Consider the following 25,491-nt stretch of genomic DNA (forward strand, 5'->3'; position numbering starts at 1 on the left):
AATGTGGGAGAGGAGGTAGAAGTAGTTAGGAGTGTCTAAGGGCTTAAAATATATTTAAGGAAGAGACTGTTTTTGTTCCTCATGGTGGGGTAGAGAAAATGGTTAATGGTTTGACATAGTTTGCTGTGGCATTTACGGTCTAAATTGCTGTTTTAGCATGTGAATCCAGACTTCATCTAGGGTTTATTATTGTGACCTAGCTGATAAGTAGTTATATCACTTCCGCTGGGAATTTGAACCAAACCAACCTCAGTATCTATAAAGAGGTTTTATTAAGTTAAACTTTTGGGGACTTAACATTACTGAGTGGTATTCCAGTGAAATCAGCATTCATGAATAATAGCTAGGTAACATTTATTGAATATTTACTACAGCGGGTACTGTTCTAAGCATCTCCTGTTGACCCTTGTTTTACAGATAAGTAAGTTCATTGTGCCTGGAAGGCAGGGAGGGTAAAAGCATAATGTAGTTTCTTGGACTGGCTTTAAGTTTTCTTTTAATTGAAGCGAAAGAGGCAAAAAGAGAAGATACCAGGTGACACCATGTTTCTGCGTATCAACCATCTATTCATGTTAATTTCTGTGTATTTTATTTATTAAAGATTTATTTGAGAGAGAGAGGAGAGAACAAGAGCTGGAATGCGGGGTGCAGGAGAGGGATAAGCAGACTCCCCACTGAGCGGGGAGCCCCACGCTGGGCTCCATCCTGGGACTGCAGGATCATGACCTGAGCTGAAGGCAGATGCTTAACCGACTGAGCCACCCAGGCATGCCTGGCATCAGTTTTTAAAATTAGTGTTACGGGACCCCTGGGTGGTTCAGTTGGTAAGCTTCTGCTTTTGGCTCAAGTCAGGATTCCTGAGTTCTGAGATCAAGTCCTGTATCGGGCTCCCAGCTCAGTGGGGAGTCTGCTTCTCCCTCTGCCCCTCTCCCTGGTCATGCACACGCTCACTCTCTCTCTCCTGTAAAAACGGATAAGTAAAATCTTTAAAAAAATAACATCAGTATGTATGTAAGTTGAATATGTTTACTCATGATGATTTACTTACATTAGCAGTTCACTGACCTATAAAAATTTTACAAAGACATTATAAACATCTCTTGTTTTTCATACCTGTAATGTAGTATATATTGCAGGAAGAAGTAGGGAGAACACATGTTGGTGTCTGCTGTCCAGTAGCTCCTTAAAAATAAAATTTAAGACGTTTTTAGGTAAATATGATTTTACAATAGATTATGTACTAGTGAATTATTTTTCATCAGACCCTTGTTGGTGATCATACTTACCTGCACACATACTTCTTACTCATTCTATTTGATTTTTTTTTTTTAAGATTTTATTTATTTATTTCACAGAGGGAGAGAGAGAGCAAGCAAGCAAGCAAGTGTAAGCATGGGGAATGGCAGAGGGAGAGGAAGAAGCAGGCTTCCCCATTGAGCAAGGAACCTGACATGGTGCTCCACCCCAGGGTTCTGGGATTATGACCTGAGCTGGAAGCAGACACTTAACCAGCTGAGCCACCCAGGTTGCCCCTATTTGATTGTTAATAAGATTTTTCTAGGGGTGCCTAGGTGGCTCAGTCATAAAGTGTCTGCCTTCAGCTCAGGTCATGATCCCAGGGTTCTGGGATTAAGCCCCACATCAGGCTCCCTGCTCAGTGGGAAGCCTGCTTTTCCCTCTCGCACTCTCCCTGCTCGTGTTCATTCTTCCGCTGTCTCTCTCTGTCAAATAAATAAATAAAATCTTCAAAAAAAATTTTTTTTTCTAAATTAATTCTACCCTTTTATCCTCTGCAGATTACCTGCCCTCTTTTATTGAGAAGACCATCTACCTTGGCTATTTCTTCCCCTTTTCTCTCAAAAATCTCTATAGCTTCCTCCTTTATCCTTTCTTCCTCTTTATGTAAGATGTCATTTAGATGTATATTGTTTTAAGGATGAGTCTTCTAAGTCGAACTGATTCCATTCCCTCCTGTTGTTGGGACCTTTCAGACCCTATTCTCTGTAAATCCTGTCCCCTGCCCATTTCCTTCCCTCCTGCCTGAAGTCATCATCAGTTCCTGCCTCTCCAAGCCGTAGGTTGTATCTTTGCAGTTCCTTTGAATTCCAGTTAATAAAAAAAAAAAAATTTAAAAAATGAAGCGTTCAGACCTAATAATAAAGGGTTATAGAAAATGTTAGAGAATTATTAGTGCCATTTGGAAATGATAAGAAGAGGGGCTTTGAGCTGGAAGTTTCAAAAAATTAGAGCAGTAACATACAGTAGGTGCAGTGTCAGGCTCAGCCATGTGAAGAATAGAAAGGATTAATTTGAGAAATGCATAAGAAGAGAGATTTCATTACAGCTTGATGTAAGGCGAGAAGAGTGAGTGGGTTCCAGATGATTCTTAGATTTCGTACTTGGAAGAAAGGTAAGATGGTAGCACTTCTTGATGATCTGGAAGCTGCATGGTTCAAAGACTAGGTATAAAGCAGTTCTCCCCCCCCATTCATTCTTTATTTCTGTAAAATGTCCTGGAATGCCCAATAAGATAAATCTTATATTTAGTTTTGTATTCAGTAAGAGGTGCCTTTAAGAGGTGAAACTGGATGCTTAGTAAAACTTGGGTGGATATATGTAGTTTGATAGTAAAGAAAAGGACAAAGGGACATCAGGGAACCTTGAAAAAACTTGAGAGAGGCAGGGCAACATACTTCTTTAAAATCAGCACCTTTATAGGATTAACTTAATGAAATGGGTAGAAATTGATTCTTTTTAAAATTTTTTTAAAAGTTTTATTTATTTATTTGACAGAGATCACAAGTAGGCAGAGAGGTAGGCAGAGAGAGAGGAAGGGAAGCAGGCTCCCCACTGAGCAGAGAACCTGATTCTCTGGGGCTCTATCCCAGGACCCTGGGATCATGACCTGAGCTGAAGGCAGAGGCTTTAACCCACTGAACCACCCAGGCACCCCTAGAAATTGATTCAGAGAGTAATAGACTCATTGATTGTTTCATTCAGTCCAACATAAATGGTAGAAACCCTGTTTTCAATATGTAAAAGAATGTGAACATTAGTTCATTGACCTCTGCTTTTCGTAGTAAATTTAATTGGTGCTAACATGGGATCATCTGGGAATTTTGTGTCTTAAACTAGTATTTCAAATATAGCGGGTATGCTTTTATATTCTCTTCAGAATTGAATTACTATTTTTATTTTTTTTTGTAGGTATACATGGCAGAAACCACTTTTTAAAAAAGATTTATTAGAGAGTGAGTAGGTATGCAGGCAGAAAAGCAGAAGTGGGGAAGAGAGAATCCTCAAGAAGATTCTTTACTGAGCACAGAGCCCAACAGGACACAGGGCTCAGTCCTCATGACCTGAGCCGAAATCGAGAGTTGGCTACTCAATGGACTGAGCTCCCCAGTCACCTCTGGAGAAAGCACTTCTTTCTAGCAGTATCATTAAAAAGTTCTTTGTTTGTTAGTTAACATAAATAATTAGTGCTACCCCTATTTATTATTAGATTTATTATTATTATTATTATTTTTAAGAGCAGAGATAAAGTCAATTCCTTTTTGAGTCTGTAAAAATGTAGATGCCTGGAATTCTTAAATTATTTGAATTTTATTTTAACTAACAGTTTGGATTGGTAGTGTTGAGAAATATTTAGTAAAGGATCATGCTTATTAAGCTTTAGTAATATATCTGTTCAACAATACTTTCTTGCCTAGCCAATTTATGTCACACCCAGTTCTAGGCCCTGGGAATACAAGGAAGAATAAACCATTATGGGGTTTATATTTTAGTGAGATAGAAAATGAACAGATTGTAATGTGAAGAAGTGATAAATGCTTTGAAAAAATATAACCTAGGGTGGGGACTATTTAGATTAGTCAGGGAAGGCTCTTTTGAGGGAAGAATAAAGTATTACAAAAAGTTACTCCGGGTGGATTAGGGGGGTAGGAAAAGAATAAATGAAACAAGATGGTATCGGGAGGGAGACAAACCAAAAGAGACTCTTAATGTCACAAAACAAACGAGGGTTGCTGGGGAAGGGGTGTAGGGAGAGGGTGGGGGTGGTTTGGACATTGGGGAGGGTATGTGCTATGGTGAGTGCTGTGAAGTGTGTAAACCTGGCGATTCGCAGACCTGTACCTCTGGGGCTAATAATACATTATATGTTTATAAAAAAATAAAATAATTAAAAATATTTAAAAAAATATAAAAAAAAGTTACTCCAAGCAGAGGGAATAGTAAATGGCAAAGGGCATGAATTAGGATCTAGCTCACTGAGAACCAGTTTGGTATGTTGGAAGAAAGGCAAGAAAACTGGTCTGACAGGAGCAGAGAGAATGAAGTTGAGAATGATAGGAATTGAGGGTGAAGCGATACGCAGGGGCCAGAGCATGTTTGACCTTATTGCCTATGGGTTTTATTTTGAGTGTACAGTTGAGATACAACATGGAGTTAGAGGTGCCAACACCTCCACACCCCACATACTGAAAAATGTTTTGTAAAACATTTTGACTCCCCAAAATTTAATAACCTGCTGTTGATTGGAAGTCCTGCCATAATATAGTCAGGATATATTTTGTTTGTTATATGCATCATATATTGCATTTTTACAATAAAGTAAGCTAGAGAAAAGAAACTTACGAAGAGACTATTACAATACTGTACTGTGTTTATTGAAAAAGAAAAGTCATGTGTTAAGTGGACCTGTGTAGTCCAAACCTGGGGGCAGAGTTGTGACATGATTTTATTTATTTTTTTTTTTTTAAATTTTAAAAACAAAGTTCAGCGCAGCTACTGAGTAGAAAACTAGCTGTAGGAAAGGCAAGGTCTCAAGTGGTGGACCATTTAGGAAGCTTTAACAATGATCTAGGCTTGTGGTTTCCAGTGTATTCATGATGGTCCATGTGGTACAAGAAAAAATGCTACCAGTATATTTATACTTTTTTTATTTTTCTTTTTTAAATTAAGCTGGGGGAGTTGGGAGGGCCTGGTGGTGGGTATTAAGGAGGGCATGTATTACAAGGAGCACTGGGTGTGGTACATAAACAATGAATCTTGGAACACTGAAAAAATAAAATAAAAATCTATAACATGGATTCTTAACCAAAAATAAATAAATAAAATGTATATGCAGTATTGAGGGAAAAAAATTAAGCTTCATTAATATTTGATACACATATTGGTACTGGTGCCACATTCCATTTGTGTATTAGTTACATGTGACCTACCATTTTTGGCTTGAGCAACTGGGTGAGTGCTGGTATTTACTGAGGTGAGAGAACAGGGAGGAACAGTTCATGTTTGGGGGTAAGCACAGGGAAACAGTAGCTCAATTTGGGGAATTTTAAGTTTGAGATGCCTCTTAGAAATCTAATGAGATTTATCAGGTAGGTGGTTAGATATATGACTCTGGTGCCAAGGTGAGAGATAATAAATTTGGAAATCATTAGTGTCGAGGCAGTATACAACAACTTTGGAGCCAAACTGTGTGAATACAAATTTCAGCATTGTCACTTACTGACTTTAATGGTGGACAAGTTAACTTTGTCATCTCTTGGCTTCATTTATCTCACCTATAAAATGGAAATAAGTGTTTGCCTCACCTTATTGTGAGGATTAAATGAATTAATAAAAGCAGAGTGCTTAGAACAGCATCTGGCATATAGTACCCAATAGATACTATTATTATCAGTTTATGAATGGTGTTTGAGACCAGGAGATTAGATGAGATGAGCTAGGGAATGGATGTAGGTAGAGAAAAGGGCCCAATGAAGGAGTGCTCAAATAGTAGAACCTTTAAGATTCAGAGACAGGAGGGAGGAGACTGAGGGGTAGGGTAGGGGTACTGACCAGGAAGTTGTGGGGTCTGGAAGCTTGCCTACTGAAGGAAACATTTCCAGGGAAGAAGTCATCATTGGACAAATTCTGCTCAAGAGGTCGAGTAAGATGAGGACCTGGAATTGATCAGTGGGTTTGTTAAAATGGAATCTGTTGGTGACCATGAGAAGTGGTTTCAGTGAGAGTGGTGGATAAGAATATCTGATTGGAGTGGGTTAAGGAGAGAATTGGAGGTACAGAATTGGAGAACATGAGTATAGACAACTCAGAGGAGTTTTCTGCAAAGAGAAGGAGAGAAAAATAGAGTGGTAGAGGAATATGTGGAGTCGAGGGAAGGTTGGAGTGGGGGGTGTGTGTTGATTTAAAATGCAAGATAATGCAGCAAGCAAGCTTCTATACTGATGAGAGTTCCCCAGTGGGAAGAGAAAGCTTCACATATGAGTGACTTGGGATAGTTACAGTATCCAAGACCTTGAGTAGGTAAAATCTGGTAGTTTAAGGCACAACTGGAGTTATTAGTTTTAGAGACTGGCAGGGACTCTTCATCCATTGTTGAAGGTAGAGAATATTATTGGGGGGGGGCTACAGATAGATTGGTAGATTTGGTTTTTGAGTGCTTTAATTTTTCTAAAAAAGAGAGACAGGTCATCAGGTGAGAGTCAGAAGCGAGAAGGAGTTTGTAAGGTTTGAGAGAGGGAGAGGAAGCGGTATGAAATAGTCATCTTGGAAGATGGAAAGTGAATTGACTGGGGAAATGCAGGTGAAATGTCAAGGAGTTCCAAGGGCTGACCTGACAGTTGGTGATCATTAAAGTGATTCCAGTTGAAGGACCAGGAAATGTGGTCTTGAGAGCATATGCAGTGAAAAAGCAGTGGGGACAGTGCTTTCTCTGCTTCTATTTTGAACTCTTGTCACATGACTGAGAGGATTGCTCTTGGAACATTCCTCAGATCCATGGATATTGACAGAGTAATTAATTAAAGCGAATAGGCAAAAAATGAGCCATTTCACTTTTGCCTATGTTCAGTTTCTGTATCATGATATATTTCACATAGAAGATGAGTTCCTAGAGGTGTTTATGTTGCCATATCTCCTTGAGCATACCTACTTTACACAAAATCAAGTAAGTTCTGGGCTACTTTTAGTGAATTATATTTGGCTGCTAAATTATGTTAAAGTAAAAAACTCTATTAGGGAAAGCTTCGTAATTTTTCTTATTAGAAAGCCTCACTTAAAGTTTTCCCTAGGACCTGTGGTTTCCATTAATCTAGGATTATCACTCATGTTGATTTCATACTTTGTGTTTGATTACAAGTGAGTTCAAAGTCTGGTTTTCTTTTCTTTCAGGTGCTGGAGAATCTGGTAAAAGTACCATTGTGAAACAGATGAAGTAAGTTGGAACATGGCATTTTATAAAACCACATTTCCTCATAATGCATGAAAGTCCATAGTATCTTTTTTTTTTAGGTCCATGGTAATGATTTGTGGTTTTCTTTTTAAAGAATCATTCATGAGGATGGCTATTCAGAGGAAGAATGTAAACAATATAAAGTAGTTGTCTACAGCAATACTATACAGTCCATCATCGCAATCATAAGAGCTATGGGACGGCTAAAGATTGATTTTGGGGAAGCTGCCAGAGCAGTAAGTGTTTCTCATTTCTTCTTCACTTAACTGTCTTTTAGTAGGTGGGTTAAGCAGAATTTGTTTCATCTTTTAGGGAAATGAATTTAAATAACAAGCTAAGATGTAGCCAGGTACTGTGTGCTCATTCGAAAAGTATTAGCCATCTGCTTTAGGAGATACTCGATTACCACCACAAAGAGGAGTCAAGGAAATGGGATTGTGTGGATATCCTGTAGGTTTCTGTGACAGCCATTTTTTATTCACTCTATTATAGCACAGTCTTATTTAGTAGTAGTAAATGCTAGTAAATTGAAATAATCTAAAAGAGATAGCTCTGCTTTCTGTGGTGTAAAGATAAAAGGCACATTTCAGTCTCCTAAAATATACTTGAAAAGGACATGAACACTGGGGTGCCTGGGTGACTCAGTGGGTTAAGCCTCTGCCTTCAGCTCAGGTCATGATCTCAGGGTCCTAGGATCGAGCCCTGCATTGGGCTCTCCACTCAGTAGGGAGCCTGCTTCCTCCTCTCTCTCTGCCTACCTCTCTGGCTACTTGTGATCTCTGTCTGTCAAATAAAAAAACAAAATCTTTAAAAAAAAAAGAAAAGAAAAGGACATGAACACTAAGTCAAAAATTTTTAAAAATATATTTTATTTATTTATTTGACAGAGATTACAAGTAGGCAGAGAGGCAGTTAGAGAGAGGAGGAAGCAGGCTCCCAGCTGAGCAGAGAGCCCAATGCGGGGCTCGATCCCAGGACCCTGGGATCATGACCTGAGCTGAAGGCAGAGGCTTTAACCACTGAGTCACCCAGGCGTCCCTAAGTCAAAATTTTAAGGACAGTTTTTAGGTATTCCAAAATACCATATCCCTGTACTACATTGGACAATAACCTACGCAGTTGGGTTATATCATGTCCTAGGATAATTCTTGTACATGTCAGATATTTAAAAGTTGTGTTCATTAATTATAATACTTAGTATGCCATGAAGTTCTTGTTTATAAATTAGGATGTTTGATGCAGCAGCGGGAGGGCCAAAATGAAGGCAAGAGATCTATTGTATCTCCAGCGTACTCCTAAGAGAAGGCTGGGGATGTATAGAACAATTTCCTAGAACTAAGGGAGTCATCAGCTGTGTTCAGGATGCTGTTCGTAGGTGCTATGGACAATAAAAGGAAGTGACTTGGGGAGGCTGTCTGGGAAGGCAAAGCCCATGTGTCTGTGAGGTAGCTTAGGAACTCATAGCTGCTTTTAATTTATCAATTAACAAGCTATTAATGCAGATTAATATTCAGTAAACAAGTGGGGAAATTGTTGTTGGGAGAAATCATAAAAGAGTGGTTATAATTGGATGGTATTCGGCTAAGAATCCTAGAAGTGAAATAAGGGAAGAGAGGAGGTGGGGTAAACGTAAAATGTGAAATTGTAAAATGTAAATATAAAATGATTGGAGAGAAGAGCAGCAGAAGAGGGGACAAGGAAATGTGTGAGGCATGACTTTTATGTTTTTGTTAAAAAAAAAAAAAAGGTGCTGCATCACAATTAGAGACTTTATTTTTCTAAGCCTCTGAGAGGGAGAAATAGGATAAGGAATCTAAGAATAAGCAGTGCATTTCTGTCTTACATCTTTCCATCATTTCTTTACCTCCTGCTTTTGTTTCCTTCTTTTTCTTTCTTCCCTCTGCACCCCGCTCCCACCAAGCTCTCTCCAGTGTTATTTTCCTCCCTTTCCTCATGCCTCCCTGTCACCTAACTCTGCGTCTCTTTTGTGTTCACCTGATCCAGAAACTGGTCCATGCCACTGCATTTAGTCCCTTCCGTTTGTTGGCTTTTTCTTCATCTCAGTTATTTATGCCACCTTTTCATTTCTTCTTCCTTTATTTCTCACTGTCTGTCCTCTTTTATATCTCTTGATCATCCCTCCTTTCTTTTCTTTCCCTTGTCAAATTTGTTGTTATTTAATGTTTGGGTCCTCACACTACTTTGTCACCAATACAGTTGACATTTTCTGTCCTTGTCCAGTTGCACTGCTGTAACAAAATACCACAGACTTAGTAGATCATAAACAACAGACGTTTATTGTGTCCACTTCTTGGGGTTGGAAGTCTGAGGTCAGAATGCTAGCATGGTCAGGTGAGGGCCCTGATCATTTGTAGGCTTCTCACTGTGGCAGAAGGAGAAGGGAGCTCTCAGGACTCCCTTTTTAAGAGCACTACCCCTTCCCTTCCCTTTCATCTTTCCTTTTTCTTTTCATTCTTTGGGACCTGGGTTTATTTTTAAACTACCTGACAAGTAAGGGTGGGTAGAATAAAGCAGAATTATCAGAGTTTGCATAGCCCTTTTCTGTCCTCTTTATAACTCATGTTTTAGATTTAAAAACTAGCCACTTACGAGCTTTATGACTCATGAGTTTTGATCAAATCTCTTTTAACTTTCTTTTCCTCTTACTGTCTTCCTCCTCCCCTTATTTACAGGACTTTTATTATTATTATTATTTTTTAAGATTTTACTTATTTATTTGACAGACAGAAATCACAAGTAGGCAGAGAGGCAGGCAGAGAGAAGGAAGCAGACTTGAGAGCAGAGAGCCCGATGCAGGGCTGGATCCCAGGACCCTGGGATCGTGGCCCGAGCCTAAGGCAGAGGCTTTAACCCTCTGAACCACCCAGGTGCCCCTGGACTTTCATTTTTTGGGGAATCTAGAAACTGAATTTTTTCCTGAGGGATTTATTTCCCTCACTAGGCTTCCAGGCTTCTTAAATAACTCAGTCTCCTCTTCTTCCTGTTCCTCTGTCTGAACTGAAGAGGGGAGAAGAGAGTATTTTTTCCTTAAACTCGATTAATATTTTACTCCCTCTGACGTGTTTAGATTTTACTTCTTATAGGCTAGTTTTTTCATTTCTCTTTTTATTGTAGGCTTCCTTTGACAGAATGGGAATGTGTTACATATGCCTATCAGAAAAACCTATCAGTTTTTCTGTCAAAAAATCATGAGTAAGCAGGATAGAGATCTGGGTGGCTCAGTGGGTTGAGCCTCTGCCTTCGGCTCGGGTCATGATCCCAGGGGCCTGGGATCAAGTCCCGCGTTGGGCTCTCTGCTCGGGAGGGAGCCTGCTTCTCCTCATCTCTCTCTCTGTCTGTCTTTCTGCCTATTTGTGATCTCTCTCTCTGTCAAATAAATAAATAAAATCTTTAAAAAAAAAATCATGAGTAGGGGCGCATGGGTGGCTTAGTTAAGCATCTGCCTTTGGCTCAGGTCATGATCCCAGGGTTCTGGGATTGCCCCATGTTAGGCATCCTGCTCTGCGGGGAGCCTGCTCCTCCCTCTTCCTCTGCCTGCCCCCTCTTCCCTCTGTGTCAGATAAATAAAATCTTTAAAAAAAAATCATGAGTAAGCAGGATAGAGATCTGTAGGCCATTCAGAAGAGATCTTTTTAAGAGATGGTGGTATGTGGTAGGGGGACCAAAATCATTCCTCAGCTCAGCTCTGCACTTCTAACTACAGTGCAGTGAGTAGGGGGAACGACTTCATTGTGCTTCTCTCGGACTGCCCTGCCTGGAAAGGTCTCTGTAATACTTCTGTTAAAATAATGAAACATATAATGTGCTTGTGTTTGGAGAGACTCTAGTCAAGTCTTTAAGAAGTGGAGAATCATTTGTCTCTCTTTCTTAACTCCTTTCTTCAGGATGATGCCCGGCAATTATTTGTTTTGGCTGGCAGTGCTGAAGAAGGAGTCATGACTCCAGAACTAGCAGGAGTGATTAAACGGTTATGGCGAGACGGTGGGGTGCAAGCTTGCTTCAGCAGATCCAGGGAGTATCAGCTCAATGATTCTGCTTCATAGTAAGTAATTTTTCCATAACAGGAAATAATTGGGTGGCCCTAAGAAAGTTTAGGCTCTGTCCTTAACAAAACATGTAAGTAACAGATACTCTTAGGACTCTATAGCATCCCTTGTAAAGATGGTTTCAGTTTAGGGTTATATGGCCCCTGATCAATTTGTATGACTTGGAGTAAAACATTGCCTCTTGGAATGCAAATGGGAGAATTGGCACCATGAAAAGTAGCTCTGTGGTTATTATTTATAATAAGTGAGTGAAAGAGGAGAGAAATCTTTTGGAGCTGGATCCTGGATCTCCTCCAGTGCTGTTCCCTCTACATAAGAACTTTGCATTAATTTCCAACTCGTAAGGGAAATTAGAATTGTGATATCCTTTTTTATGCACCCAGCTCTGTGGCTGGGCTGCACTGTGGATGTCTTTGGTACCAGTCACCACTAACATCTCTTTTGCCAGATCACAAAGTAGACTTTGTACAGAAAGAGAATGTTGAGTCTTGGAAGGAAGTCAAAGCATCTGTTTGTCAAGGAAATTCTCTTAAGTGTTAACATAGTTTGAGAGAATTTGTAATTAATACTTGAGCAAAGCTTTACATGCTATCCTATTTTGCTCCTTTTACAACATGTTTATTTATAAAGACCTATATTCAGAATGTACTTTTTAATGTGCCCTTTGGGGACTTGGTAAGTCCGTGTATCTATATCTGTACTAATTGGGGACACTTTTAGGCGTTAAGGTATTTTCAACAATATTCTATATCCTACCCCTTCATTATTGTTTAAGTTGTAATAGGAAGGAGTTAATTTATATTTGAAAAACTTAGTTATTCTTGAATGAAAAATTAACTTGAGAGACATTTCAGTATTCTTGCCCACATTTTAAAGTATTTTTTAGTTGCATATGTTGGTAGTTTCAGTTACTCTCCCAATAATCATGAAAGGTGTATTGTTACTTTATTTCATACATTCATTAAGCTCTGAATCCTGTAACTATACCAGAGAACATGTGATTTTATATAGGGTTTTTCCATAATGTTTGATCAAGGCTTGACTCCTTCCTTAACATTAATGGTGGTAAGTACCACCATTTTAGTTATAAAACTAAGTAGTTTTATAGAAGCTTGTTAATGATTGCACTTAGAATAGTGCAACCTGTTCTTCAGTTTTCTGACCAAAAAATCTTTAGTAGGAGTCCTGAAGTTACCAAAAATTAGTTGAGCTTTAAAAAAAATTAACTTAGCTTTGAAGCAGTCTTTTAATTCTTCCACTGAATAAATTAAATTTCTTTGGAAGTGTTTACAATTTGTTTTTGACTTAGATTTAAAAAAAACACAACTTGGGGCGCCTGGATGGCTCAGTGGGTTAAGTATCTGCCTTTGGCTCGGGTCATGATCTCAGGGTCCTGGGATCAAGCCCCGAATTGGGCTCTCTGCTTAGCAGGGAGCCTGCTTCCCCCTCTCTCTCTGTTGTCCTCTCTGCCTACTTATGATCTCTATTTGTCAAATAAATAAATAAAATCTTTTTAAAAATAAATACCAATGCACAACTTTTCTGTTTTATGAATGAAAACAGGAAATAGTCATTCCTAATGAGCATAGTTCTTAATTTTAATTTTAGTAATTCAAACAACATTGTCAAATGTCCTATCAAATATCAGAATATACAAATGACCCATTAACTTTAAATGTCTGAGGGCTTTTGGTTTGGTTTTTGTGCTGTGCAATACACTGTTGATTCAGTATTTAGCATTAAGTCTCAGGAATCTTCTTTTTTTCTCCAAGATTTTTTTTTTCCCCAAGATTCTTTATTTTTAAATAATATTTACACCCAACATGGGGCTTAAACTCACAACCTGGAGATAGTCACATGCTCTACTGACTAAGCCAGCCAGGCACCCCAGAAATCTTTTTATAATAATAACATTTCCATATTTGTTTGCTTTTAATTGGCCATGACAGCTTAATTTTGGTAGAATTAAAACCACTTTTGTGTAGCATATATAGAACCTACTTTAATTGTCCTATGTTAGGTTCATATTTTTCTCATTATCATTTCTCTGATACTGAAGCTCTGATTTTTGCTTTGCCACTTTAACGACAGGTTCAGAATCCACTTTTGGCAAGGAACTAGTTTAGTCTGTTGATTTGCTGTATATATGGTTGACTTCCCCAGATAGTAACAAATACGTGTTTTATTCAGTTACCTAAATGATTTGGATAGAATATCCCAAACCAACTACATTCCAACTCAGCAAGATGTCCTGCGGACAAGAGTAAAGACCACAGGCATTGTGGAAACGCATTTCACCTTCAAAGACCTGTACTTCAAGTAAGTCATTAGCCTTTTTGCTAGATGTGTGAAAGACAAATATCTTTCCTTTAGTTTGTATCTCTTAATCAGGGTAAAATTTCTCTAGGCAATATTCTTCGGTTTAAAAACCTACCATCATATTCATTAGTCAGTATTTGAATATTTTAACTGAATGGGGGCCCACACCTTTCTTCTTTGTCCAAAATAGCATCGAATACTTTTGTCCATTTGGAGGAATTTAAATTCAAAATTAAATTGTAAATATCAATAGTTATCAATTTATTTTATTTTTAATTTTATTCTTTTCAGCTGCTTTTTTGTTGGAATCATCAAAACAGGTATTGAATGTTTGTTGTTTAGAAGGGTAACAACAATACTAGGGATAGATACTTAGTGATGTTGCTTTGTTCTGCCATTTTGATATTAAAATAGAAATGCTTTGCTTACCAGTGTGTCGATCCTTCCTGAAGCACATTTAGGTTTAATGGAATGGAGCTAATATTGTCATGGCTCTTGGACTGATTTGTGCACAATTACAGCTAAGTTCTTACTATAGTATAGAATGGAAAATTGATACGGCGATAGAGGTATTTTGGGGAAGTATGAGATATAACAAGTGGTTGTTTTAGAGAGAGAAAATTCTAGTACAAAATACAAAGGACTTTCTTATTAGCATAGGTCATTCTAATATAGACTTCAGCTTGTCTCTGCATTAATGGTCTTTTGTAAATATTAGAACTGTCTTTTTGTTTCCTGCTTTCTGCTTTTGTGACCTTTGAGATTGGGAGTAAACTTTCCTCTTCAATATATGATGTTTGTTCCAGCTGCCTCCTTATGTTCATATGTGGTCTGTTTCACTCAGCACTGTTGCATGCAGATGTAACTTCTAGCTGAGAGCTTCTCTGTGTTCTTCTCTCTGAAAATAGTTGCTTCACAGGATTTGTGAAATCCACACAAAGTTTAGGTATTTCTAGATACTACTCGAGGTCTTGAAATCTTAGTAAACCAAAATAGATCAGAAACATGGTGCAGGAAAATAGCAGTTCAGCTAAATATTTGTAGAATAGAAGAGCTGCTTATCTTTAGCACTGATGAATTTATTTAATTAGAGTAGCAAAGGTTATATGGATTTATCACCCTTGCACCATAAGAATGAGATGTCTTTTTGTGTACCGTAAGATTTGTAATCCATTTATAATTAAATGTGGTGAGCTTTATTTAGTGTGGGAAGCATTCTTATTGATGTTCTCATGGATTGATCTTTAGTTGGGTAAATCCTACTGGTCTTCTTATGTCAGGATCAACAGCCAGATGTAGTTAAAGTGCTGCACCAGCTTTATTGTGGGTATGTAGATACCTTGTTATGAAGTACTATCACTTCTTCCTTTTCCTCTTCTCTCTAGGCAGAACCACTATCCATTCATTCAAACATTAATTGAGCATCTACTATATGCAAGGCATTGTGTAATTGCTTACTTGCCTCTCGGTTATGAGGTAATGTTTATAAAATGTTGATCTGTTAGTGAATTATATTGTAAATGTTAAATGTGCTAAAAGTCCACCTCGGGGATGTCACAGTATTCTACCAGTTTTATGGACTTTGTAAAAGAAAATGGAGGGTTGAACTGAAATTATTGGTGTACCAGCGTGTCTGTCTCCCCTTGAAAGACTTCTGTAGTGATATATATGATGTTTGCTTTCCTAAAACATATAATAGGACCGTGTATTAAAGCCAGCTTGTGACTGCATCATTCCAGGTGTCATGACCAAAGACTGAAAAAAACCCTGCTAGATCAACCAAAAGAAAAGGCTGGGTCATAAAGAGATGAGATGACTGTTCTCTTTCAAGCATACATTGAAAAATTACTCAGTTATGTCTTATTTCTCTCAGTCTCCAGGGAAAAATTCTTTGGAAATAGACCTCGAGTCACTTTAGATCTGACATACTAAACCGTTTGGCAAAGCTTACCTTTTAAAATTTTGTCCTCGTCACGTCTGTCTTCAGAGTATCTACTCATTTGTATGCATGCCTCCTCAGATGCTGGTACCAGCTAAGAAAAAAAGCACTGCATGTGTTCCTTTTACTGTAGGCGGTAGATGAGGACTGTTGACAGAAGTACAGCAATTGAGGCAGGATATCCAGGAAGCCCCCCAGACAGGAGTGGTGGACTAAAACTAATCTGGATTGGAACATAAAGTTTGTGAACAGCTGAGGCTTTGTTGTTATGAATTACGTTCAAGTAAGATGTAGAGTTGGAAAATACTGGTTATGTTTTGTTTTTAGATAATTGGGTTCTTAGAGCCCTACCCTGAAATATAATTTACTTTTCCCCCATAATTAATCTCTAAAATATTTTTTCCCTAAAGTAAGGAAAACATATCTCAGCCATACCTTAATTAAAAAAAAAAAAGGAAAGAAAAAAGAAAGAAAGTTAAAAATTAAGGAAAACAAACTTTTTGGAAGCACAATGCAAGTTGGAGATTTGTATTTTTTCATAGTTCTCTTTAACTGAAGAGGTAAAGCATTTGGAGGGGTAGAGTGGTGTTATGGCTAAGAGCCTGGGTGCTGGAGTGCTTGGTTTCAAAGCCCCAGTCCCCCTTTGTTAGTAGTGTGCCTTTAGGTACTTAACATACCTGTGCCTCAGTTTCTTCATCTGTGCCCTGGAAATAATTGTACTTACAGGAGAGTTGTGAGGATCAAATGAGTTAGTGTACTTTTGGTGTTTAGGATCATGTCGGGCATCATGGTAAACAATAAATATTAGTTAGTATTCTTTTTATTACCTTAAGTTGTATTATTCAGCTCTTCGGTTTTTCCTGTCTTCCCCCCGCCCCCGCCCTTTAATCCATTTCAATGCTTATTCTGCTGACTTTTGGCACACCTGATACAAGCTTTGATAGAGAGAAGGTGCAACTAGTTATTTAAAATGAGAATTTTAATTATTCCTAGATTTTATTTTTACATGTTGTTTTCTTTTACTTTTAACCACAGAGTACCACAGAGTATTAGATTGACTATATTGTATCTGCTTCTTGTTTGTCTTTTATATTGTAAATGGGGTTTTGAATATGCAATAGTGGGAGGTTCCCTAACCATTTCAGTTTAGGGAGAGGTGTTAATTTGTGACCTTGCTGAGTTTGTGCATTCTTTCCCTTTACTCAGGATGTTTGATGTAGGTGGCCAAAGATCAGAACGAAAAAAGTGGATTCACTGTTTTGAGGGAGTGACAGCAATTATCTTCTGTGTGGCCCTCAGTGATTATGACCTTGTTCTGGCTGAGGATGAGGAGATGGTATGTTGGATCTTCTGGTAAAAAGCCTGGTTCATGTAGCCGGGAGAAGATTTTGTATATCCATTTGTGTATCCATTTTTTCATTGAGCCAAATCTTGATTCCTTATTTTTTTCCCCTATGAGTTAGATTTTTAAAATACTGATCCGCGCCCTACTAATTCTTAAGAGATAGGACAATGTATTGACTATGTATGTGGGCAGGGTTAGGTTCTCTTGTTAGCCAGTCTCTTCCCAGCTCTCAGCCTCTAAGAATTAGGAAAATGAGGACCGACTTAGCTTTTGTGGTATCTGTCTAGCTTATTTCCATCCGTGCCAATCAGTGCTTCTAAAACTTGTTGGTCTGTTTTGTTTTTTGTTTTTTTTTTTCATTAACAAGTTCATTCACTTTTACTTTTTGCTATTGACACCCTTTTTTTCCCCCCTCAGAACCGAATGCATGAAAGCATGAAACTGTTTGACAGCATTTGTAACAACAAATGGTTTACAGACACTTCAATCATCCTCTTCCTCAACAAGAAAGACCTTTTTGAGGAAAAAATAAAGAGGAGTCCATTAACTATCTGTTATCCAGAATACACGGGTAAGGGATCGTGAACGAATTTGTTGGAGGTATACATCCTAGAGGAACACTTTAGTGACATTCCTACACCTGCCTTTTATTTTGAACAGTGCATGTATATCCTTATGGAAATTGTTCACTGGTAGTGGTATTAACGTTAAGCATGTGATTAAGGCCCCTTAAGTCCAAAGTGCTATTCCATACATAATTGAGTTTATTGTGTTTATTTTGTATTTCTGTCCTCCTCATTTTTTGAGGAAAAGAGAAAAAAGATAAAGATAAAAATTTGGTCTATGTATGTTCAAAAAAGTGCAAGGATAAGATGCAGTCATTGCACTTAAGACACAAGCTGTAGAAAGAGGGAAACAAAGAATTTCATTGTAGTCGGAAATGTTCACTAGCAGAAGAAGGGGTTACTACTGTGGGTTCAGTGTCCTCTTTTTTCTAGAGGAAATGACACTCATAGTGAGATAATGAGAGTATGAATTAGAAACCACCAGGCAAACAGGATTAAAAGCATTTTAGGAAGAAGGAATAGCATATATGAAAATACAGAGGTAAAAAAAAAACAATGACATGAGGGGTGCATGGGTTGCTCAGTTAGTTGAGTGTCTGACTCTTGATTTCAGCTCAGTTCTTGATCTCAGGGTCACGAGTTTAGGCCCCTCATTGTTTTTATTTTTATTTAAAAAAAAATTTTTTTTAAAGATTTTATTTATTTATTTGACAGAGAGAGATCACAAGTAGACAGAGAGGCAGGCAGAGAGAGGGAGGGACGCAGGCTCCCTGCCGAGCAGAGAGCCCAATGCGGGACTTGATCCCAGGACCCTGAAATCATGACCTGAGCCGAAGGCAGCGGCTTAACCCACTGAGCCACCCAGGCGCCCCTCCTCATTGTTTTTAAAAATGAAATTGTTTAAAAAAAAAATTACATGATATGTTTGGAACCTAGAAGGAATTTGATATTACCAGAGCTTAACGTGGTAGGAAGGAGTCTAGTGTGGTGGGCGGGGATGCTCATGGAGAGCCTTGTATCTGATGCTGAGATAGTGCGGAACTATTGAAGGATTTTGATTGGGGTCCCTGAGGTAATGGAAACTGTGCTTTAGAAAGATATGCTATAAATGGCAATAAAGATAGATAGTAAGGGAGTTGAATTAGTAAGGAGTCTCTTAGGATGCATAAAAAACTTTTTGGCATGGGTGTGAAGATACTGGGATATATCCTAGAAGGGAAGGGCAAGAATGCAAACATATCTTAAGATACGGGTGGGGTCTTAATCCCAGGACTCTGGGATCGAGCCCCATGTCAGGCTCCCTGCTTCTCCCTCTCCCACTCTCCCTGCTTCTGTTCCCTCTCTCACTGCCTCTCTCTGTCAAATAATTAAATAAAATCTTTAAAAGAAATGAGTTTAGAACTAGGAAATAGAAAGCTGTCAAAGACCCTGGAAGCACTTCTTTCTCCTCCTCTTTTTTCTCCCTCCCTCTGTGCATCTTCTTCATTCTCTCTCTGCTTAACAGCTTTCTATGCTATTCAGTTTATGTGATACAAGATGGCCCTCCCACAGTGTCTCTGCTGCATTTAAAAGTCCAGGGTAGGGGCGCCTGGGTGGCTCAGTGGGTTAAGCTTCTGCCTTCAGGCCCAGGACCCTGCTTCGGGCTCTCTGCTCAGCAGGGAGCCTGCGTCCTCCTCTCTCTGCCTGTCTCTGCCTACTTGTGATCTCTGTCTGTCAAATAAATAGATAAAATCTTTAAAAAAAAAAAAAAAAAGCCCAGGGTAGGGGGCACCTGGTTGGCTTAGTCAGTAGTCATGTAGAGCATGTGACTCTTGATCTCTTTGTTGTTAAGTTTGAGCCCCACATTGGGTGTAGAGGTTACTTAGAAGTAAAATCTTAAAAAGAAATAAAGACCAGGCTATGCTGAAACTGGTTGGACCCAAGTTTAAATTCCTAGGAGAGAGATTCTGGCCAAGGTTAAGGCCAGCAAAAATCCTTAGCCCAGTCAGTCAAAGTCAGGGACACAAATATGAATGCCAGTGTTGCACCACTATAACTTTTAGGTCAGAGTTGGGTATTCCCAATCTGGGAAGGAGAATTCTTGTTAGCTGAGCAGATGCTGTAAAGCTTTCTGTAATAAAGTGAAAGAGTACAGCTAGGGTAAGGAAGTGGGAAGAGTACTACCAGAGTTCTGCTTTGGTTGGCTGCTGGTGCTGTGATCTCAATTGATATTTAGAAATTTCGAAGCATTTTTTGATGATTTCGATGCATCTTTTGACCATCCAGGTGGAGTATCTAATAGGCAGATATATACGTGGCCTTGGCGTTTGGTGGGATGTTGACGGTTACATGTGTTCATCTGAGATGTTGTATAAATACAACATGGAAATGGATGAGATGACGACGACGCCTGATGTTGCAGAATGAGAGAGAAATAGCAGACTCCGTTGGCAGGAGAGAAAGAAAGGTTTTTGCTGGATGCAAAGAGAAAAATCAAGAAAGCCAAAGTATCAAAAACTAAGAAATTTAGAAGTGAGGGGTTGTCAGCAATGTTGTGTGCAGACAAATAAAGTAAGATACACATTGGAAAATGGCCTCTGGAATTAGCAGTCAAGGAGATCACGAGTGTTACTGAGAGCGGTTGTCCGTGAGCATAGAGCCAGGGTTGTGAGTTACTGAATGGGAAGTAGAGAAATGAACGCAGTGTAGCCTGCTCTTAAGCAACTTGGATTACAGAGGAAGGAAAGATTGAAGAATGTTCATCGGCTTAGTGGTAAGTTTTTATAGCAAAAGAGAAGTTGTGAAAAGTGGATATAATTGGTGGAGCAAGATTTGTAAGCAGATGGAATTCCATACAATGGAATATCACTCAGCTATAAAAAGGAACGAAGTCCTGATGCATGTTCCTGCTTGTTTGAACCTCGTAAATGTATGTGAGGTGAAAGAAGCCAAACACAAAAGGTCACATTTGTGTGATCACTTTTATATGATATACCCCAAATGGGCAAATCCGTAGAGACAGAAAGCAGGTTGGTTAGTGGTTACCAGGATGGGGGGATGGTTAGAATGAGGGGAATGAGGAATGATTACTTAATAGTAATGGGGTGTTTTTCTAGTTGATGAAAAAGTTTTAAAACTAGAGAAAGGTGCTGGTTGCATAACATTGTGAATATACTAAATGTCACTGTATTGTACACATTAAAATGTATGTTACATAAATTTCACTTCAGCTTAAAAGAATCTTGCTAGAGGAGTTAAATTTTTTTTTTTTTTTAAAGATTTTATTTATTTATTTGACAGAGAGAGATCACAAGTAGGCAGAGAGTCAGGCAGAGAGAGAGAGGAGGAAGCAGGCTCCCTGCTGAGCAGAGAGCCCGATGCGGGACTCGATCCCAGGACCCTGAGATCATGACCTGAGCCAAAGGCAGCGGCTTAACCCACTGAGCCACCCAGGCGCCCCAAGAGGAGTTAAATTTTGAAACTTCCAGGAAGACCACTCTAAGACCATAGGTACAAATGTGTGGGGGATATAGGTGACTTATAAGTGAGGTGGTAGGCTCAAGAGTTGAGATGTAGTTTAAGCCTCCTGGCCTTTGTTTTCTCAGGGAAGTTGGAAATGTGGCCAGGATTGGGAGGGAGGTGAGCGTTAGGTGAGTTCATAGAAAGTAGCCATGTTTTAAAGTGGAGAGAAAACTTAAGTAACAGGATTGACAGTGTTCTAACTGGGAATCTTCCACATAGCAAAGAGCCCTCCATGTCATATCTTTTTTGGGGGACGAGGTTGGGGGGAACACCTTCCAAGCCTGCCTTCCATTGACTTCATTCCCACAGTCCTCATTGCCCAAGTATCAGTTATCTCTTCCTACCAGACACAATTCTCTTTTCAGAGCTCTCCTTGAATTTACGGAATTTCTCAGATCTCAAAAAACCTATTTCAGGCACCTACCAAGCTATCTTCCTTTATTATTCTAAGTATTCTGTTTAAATAACATCCTTTCTTTCTTAAGCTTTTCTTTGTTTAGTTTTTTTTTTTTTTTTAACCACTTAGTGCTTGGTATTTGTTGTCCTGCTTAGTGTCACTTAACTTCATAGATGTTATTTGTTGAAAACAGCCTCTAGTTCACAGGAATAAAATCTCATGTGTTTAATTTTTCAAGGTTTCCTGGTTCTGTAGTCAATTTCTAGGGATATTCTCAAGGTTCACAGGTAGATGAGATGGTGTAGGAAGCTTGTGGTTAAGAGTGTTAATTACAAATGTTGAAAGTAAGGTTTACTTTTGAGACCCTGCACCTTTTAAAAAATGACAGCTCCATTGAGAAGTAATTTATATGTCACAAAAACACATTTTACTTATTTTTATAAAAACACATTTTAAAGTGTATAACTCAGGCCCCTTTCCCTTTTATATGTACTAGTTTACTAGTACCTTTCATCATATTAGTTTACTAGTACTAGTAGGTACTAGTTTACTAGTACCTTTCATCATACTAGTTTACTAGTACTTTTCATCATATTGCCATAAGGCTCAGAAGCTAATCCCTTTAAAATTGATATGCTTTTGAAAAGAAGCATTTTAATTCTTTTGAATTGTTTTATTTCAAGATCATTCCAAGGAGCGTGGGCTCTCTGACCTTTTCAACAGTTGTGTTCTAGCAGTTCATCTTCCTGCTTTTCTAATTTCCTTTTATGCATTCTAGGTTTTTTAGTTGAAATATCTAAATGGAAGGGGAAAAAGAAAAAGTTTTGTTTCCCTAGATCTTTTTGTGTGATGATTTTGTTTTTTTTTTGGTGTCTGCTCTCAAGAAAAATCTAATGATTAGAGAAAAACCTAGTGATTACAGAAGTAAATCTGTCTTACATTCCTTTGGGTCATAATCCCTCTCTTTATATAAGTAAGTGGTGATGGCCTGACATAGTTACATTCAGGCAGCTGTAATGATTTGAACTGAGAATATTGGGTGTCTGCTTCAGGTTCCAATACATATGAAGAAGCAGCTGCTTATATTCAGTGCCAGTTTGAAGATCTGAACAGAAGAAAAGATACCAAGGAGATCTATACCCACTTCACCTGTGCCACAGACACCAAGAATGTGCAGTTTGTTTTTGATGCTGTTACAGATGTCATCATTAAAAACAACTTAAAGGAATGTGGACTTTACTGAAAAGAGGTGGATGTTAATAAAAGGTAAAACTTCAGACATTTTAGTTCTAGTGCTATAATGATGTCTCTTGACTGTAAACTTTTCTAATTAAGGATGTTCTTCTTTTCTAGTTATTACAGTGTGGAGTGTTGAGACCAGACTTCTTTTGCTGTCTCATTGGGCAGCTACAAGCATGAACGGGACCAGGGAATGGCAGCAGCATGCAGAATCTTAGCACTCTTTAGCACAATCTTCTGTATTAGGGAACTCTTAATTGACACAAGATGCTAAAGTCAGACATTGGAATTGGAACAGCTGTAAAGTATGATTTGATCATCAAGACATCACTTGGATTTCATAATCTCAAATGTTTAGGGCTGATGTGAAGTTGAGGTGCTGCATTCCAGAACTTTAATATGTAGCTTATTCTTTTTTTCCTTAACAGACCACCAGTAGTTCATTTTTAAAGATTTGTTTTTTTTTCATCGAGAGAATAACGTGACTAAATTTTATTTGTTTGCAAAAGAATCTTTATTAAAACACAATCTTAACTATGCACACGATGTGGCCAGATCATCTTAAAAATTTTCCTCTTAGTAGGAACTCTTTGTTTTTAACTTTTGGTATGGTCAGAACATAATATTTCCATAATTACTTAATTCTTTACGGTTATTGGGGCTATGATTGTAGCTTTTTTGGATGAAATTTACGTTACTCTCCTGTTCAAAGTACCATTATGGTTTCTAAATGGTAATTACATTGGAGAGTTCTGTAATAAGACTCTAGCTCTCTAACTTTTGTTTAAGCTTATGGTGTAAGGTTAACCTGGTTTATGCTGATTACCAAATCATTAGGTAAATGTTGATGTAGTATGTAAAGTTAGCTTCTTGGATACAGACACAGTCAGGGCAGCTGTTGATTAGAAATGCGAATTGCTAAATTCCAAACAGAAACAGTGACTTTGCTGCTACAGATTTACTAAATTGACCACTTTGGTTCTTGCTTGTTTGTCTCAGTCATAGGGAGTTCTGTAAAAAAAGATGCCCCTTGTTTTCCATCTTCCATGACCTTTTCTGTTGGGAAACATCTAAAGTGTATTAACAATGCATGCTTTTACTTTGTAAATGTGGTGCCAAATCCCTGTTTGCCATTGTTTTTATTGTAGCAGTGTTAATTGTAGTAATCCTTAGTCAGTACCTTCTTTTGCCGAAACGATTGCATTTTGGGACTTTTTCCACAATGTTGTGTGTACAGATTTTAATCTGTAATAGTTGGCAGCAGTATTAAAATGGTGAGTAAAGAGTCCAGGTTTGTTCCTGTTTGTAACTAGTTCTTTCTGGAAATATTTTCTTCTGTTTCTTTTTGTCCCCACTGAATGTGCTTTGGCCTTTGTCTAAGAATGGGTTTAGGTAGAGGGTTCCCTGAAGGGCTAGTCTTCTGGTGTAGTGGTATTGTTGAAACTTGGTCTGACTGAGGGTCTTATGTCCTATCTGTGTAAGTGACATGCAGTCATAATCCATTTTCCAGGTTTACATTTTGGTTTTGTGGAGAGCTTTATTCACCTCAGCCTGCAGGTCCTTTTGTATAATGTACAGCAAATGTCCTTAAATACGGAGTGGGCCTTTGGGGGAAGGCAGATAAAGAGAATGCATTTTGAGCATTCCAAATCAACAGATTGAGCAGTGCCTTTTGGGGTCCAGTCTTTTTGGATTGGATTCTGTGTCATTTTTTGATGTAATCTTTTACTAGTTTAAAACAAAAAGATTGGTGATCATCAAAGCTGGTTCAGAAAAGCAAGTGACAGCAGTTCAGTGCCTTTATTGGAATTTTTTTCTTACTCTTTTTGGAAAAGTATAACTATGCAGATGGTATAACTGTTATTATCTGAACAGTTTGTTTTTTTTTTAGAGTTGGGAAAACTGGATCTAAAAGAAAACGATCAGCTTCAATTGGTGATGATTAACTTATGCCCACATAAGTTGATAGTCCATGTGCATTTTGAATATATCTTTTCCTCACTGTATTCTGTGATACAGGATCATCTGGAAATGAGAATTGGTGGAAAATTGTTTTAACTAGTTTTTCTACAGTCAGAGTTAATGGGATGATATTGTTGATGATCCAAAATAACAAATAATCTAAGTTAATTATACTTTTTTAATTATACTTTGAAATGCACTTTGTATTTTCATTCAAATATGTCTGTCTGATATGTTCATTTTTTAGCTTTTCTGTTAATGAAAAATGGTAGTTCTCCACTTTTCTGCTTTTATACCATTTACGTTTGTTCTAAAGATCACCTCCTACCCTACCATTCCATGTAACTTATTTAAATACACATTCCTTGAGGACACAGGCACACAGTTCATCAAGTCAGTGGTTTTCAAATATGCCTTAAGTCAGAATCAGGATCCATCTCAGTGATTAACTCTTGGCCGGTGGGCTAGTGATATATAATTTTTAAAAGGTGATTCTGATCATTGCTTTGCAAATCACTGTTGTTATTTTGAAATAAAGATCTTTTCTAATAGCAGAGCCAGAGTGTGGGGGTGAAACATCATGTGTACTAGCCTGGAGAAAAAGGATTGATACTTGTAATCAATGAAACTAAAAGTTGCCCTGTATCTTTTCTGTGGAGAATGCTGGAGGTTTGTGATGGACCGCATTTCAGTATTCATATGGCCAGGCTTTGGACCATCTAAGAAACCAGCACATACAAGAAAATTAAATTTTAATGAATAAAGAACAGTAAATAGACTCTAGTAGGAAGGACTGCAAGCAATAGTTTTTATTTTGTTGACAGTCACATCTTCACCTGATTAAAACCTTGGGCTGTAAAAAAAAATGCCATTCATTAGGCTCTGTGTAAAGAGGAAGTATTCTCCTTAATGG

General features: G+C 38.2%; 1 protein-coding gene across 1 annotated transcript in view; it reads left to right on the forward strand.

The window, feature by feature from the left end:
• Window positions 1-25,134, forward strand: part of GNAI3 (G protein subunit alpha i3) — a 37,327-nt gene extending 12,193 nt beyond the window's left edge. Inside the window, exons 2-9 of the mRNA XM_059375662.1 lie at window positions 7,183-7,225; window positions 7,338-7,479; window positions 11,149-11,306; window positions 13,501-13,629; window positions 16,775-16,904; window positions 17,331-17,484; window positions 22,430-22,643; window positions 22,731-25,134. Coding sequence (XP_059231645.1) covers window positions 7,183-7,225; window positions 7,338-7,479; window positions 11,149-11,306; window positions 13,501-13,629; window positions 16,775-16,904; window positions 17,331-17,484; window positions 22,430-22,620 — 947 coding nt within the window. The 3' untranslated portion in view covers window positions 22,621-22,643; window positions 22,731-25,134. The remainder of the gene's footprint in view (window positions 1-7,182; window positions 7,226-7,337; window positions 7,480-11,148; window positions 11,307-13,500; window positions 13,630-16,774; window positions 16,905-17,330; window positions 17,485-22,429; window positions 22,644-22,730) is intronic.
• Window positions 25,135-25,491: the final 357 nt, after the last annotated feature.

The sequence above is a fragment of the Mustela nigripes genome, chromosome 14 (genome assembly GCF_022355385.1).
Source record: "Mustela nigripes isolate SB6536 chromosome 14, MUSNIG.SB6536, whole genome shotgun sequence".
NCBI lineage: Eukaryota > Metazoa > Chordata > Mammalia > Carnivora > Mustelidae > Mustela > Mustela nigripes.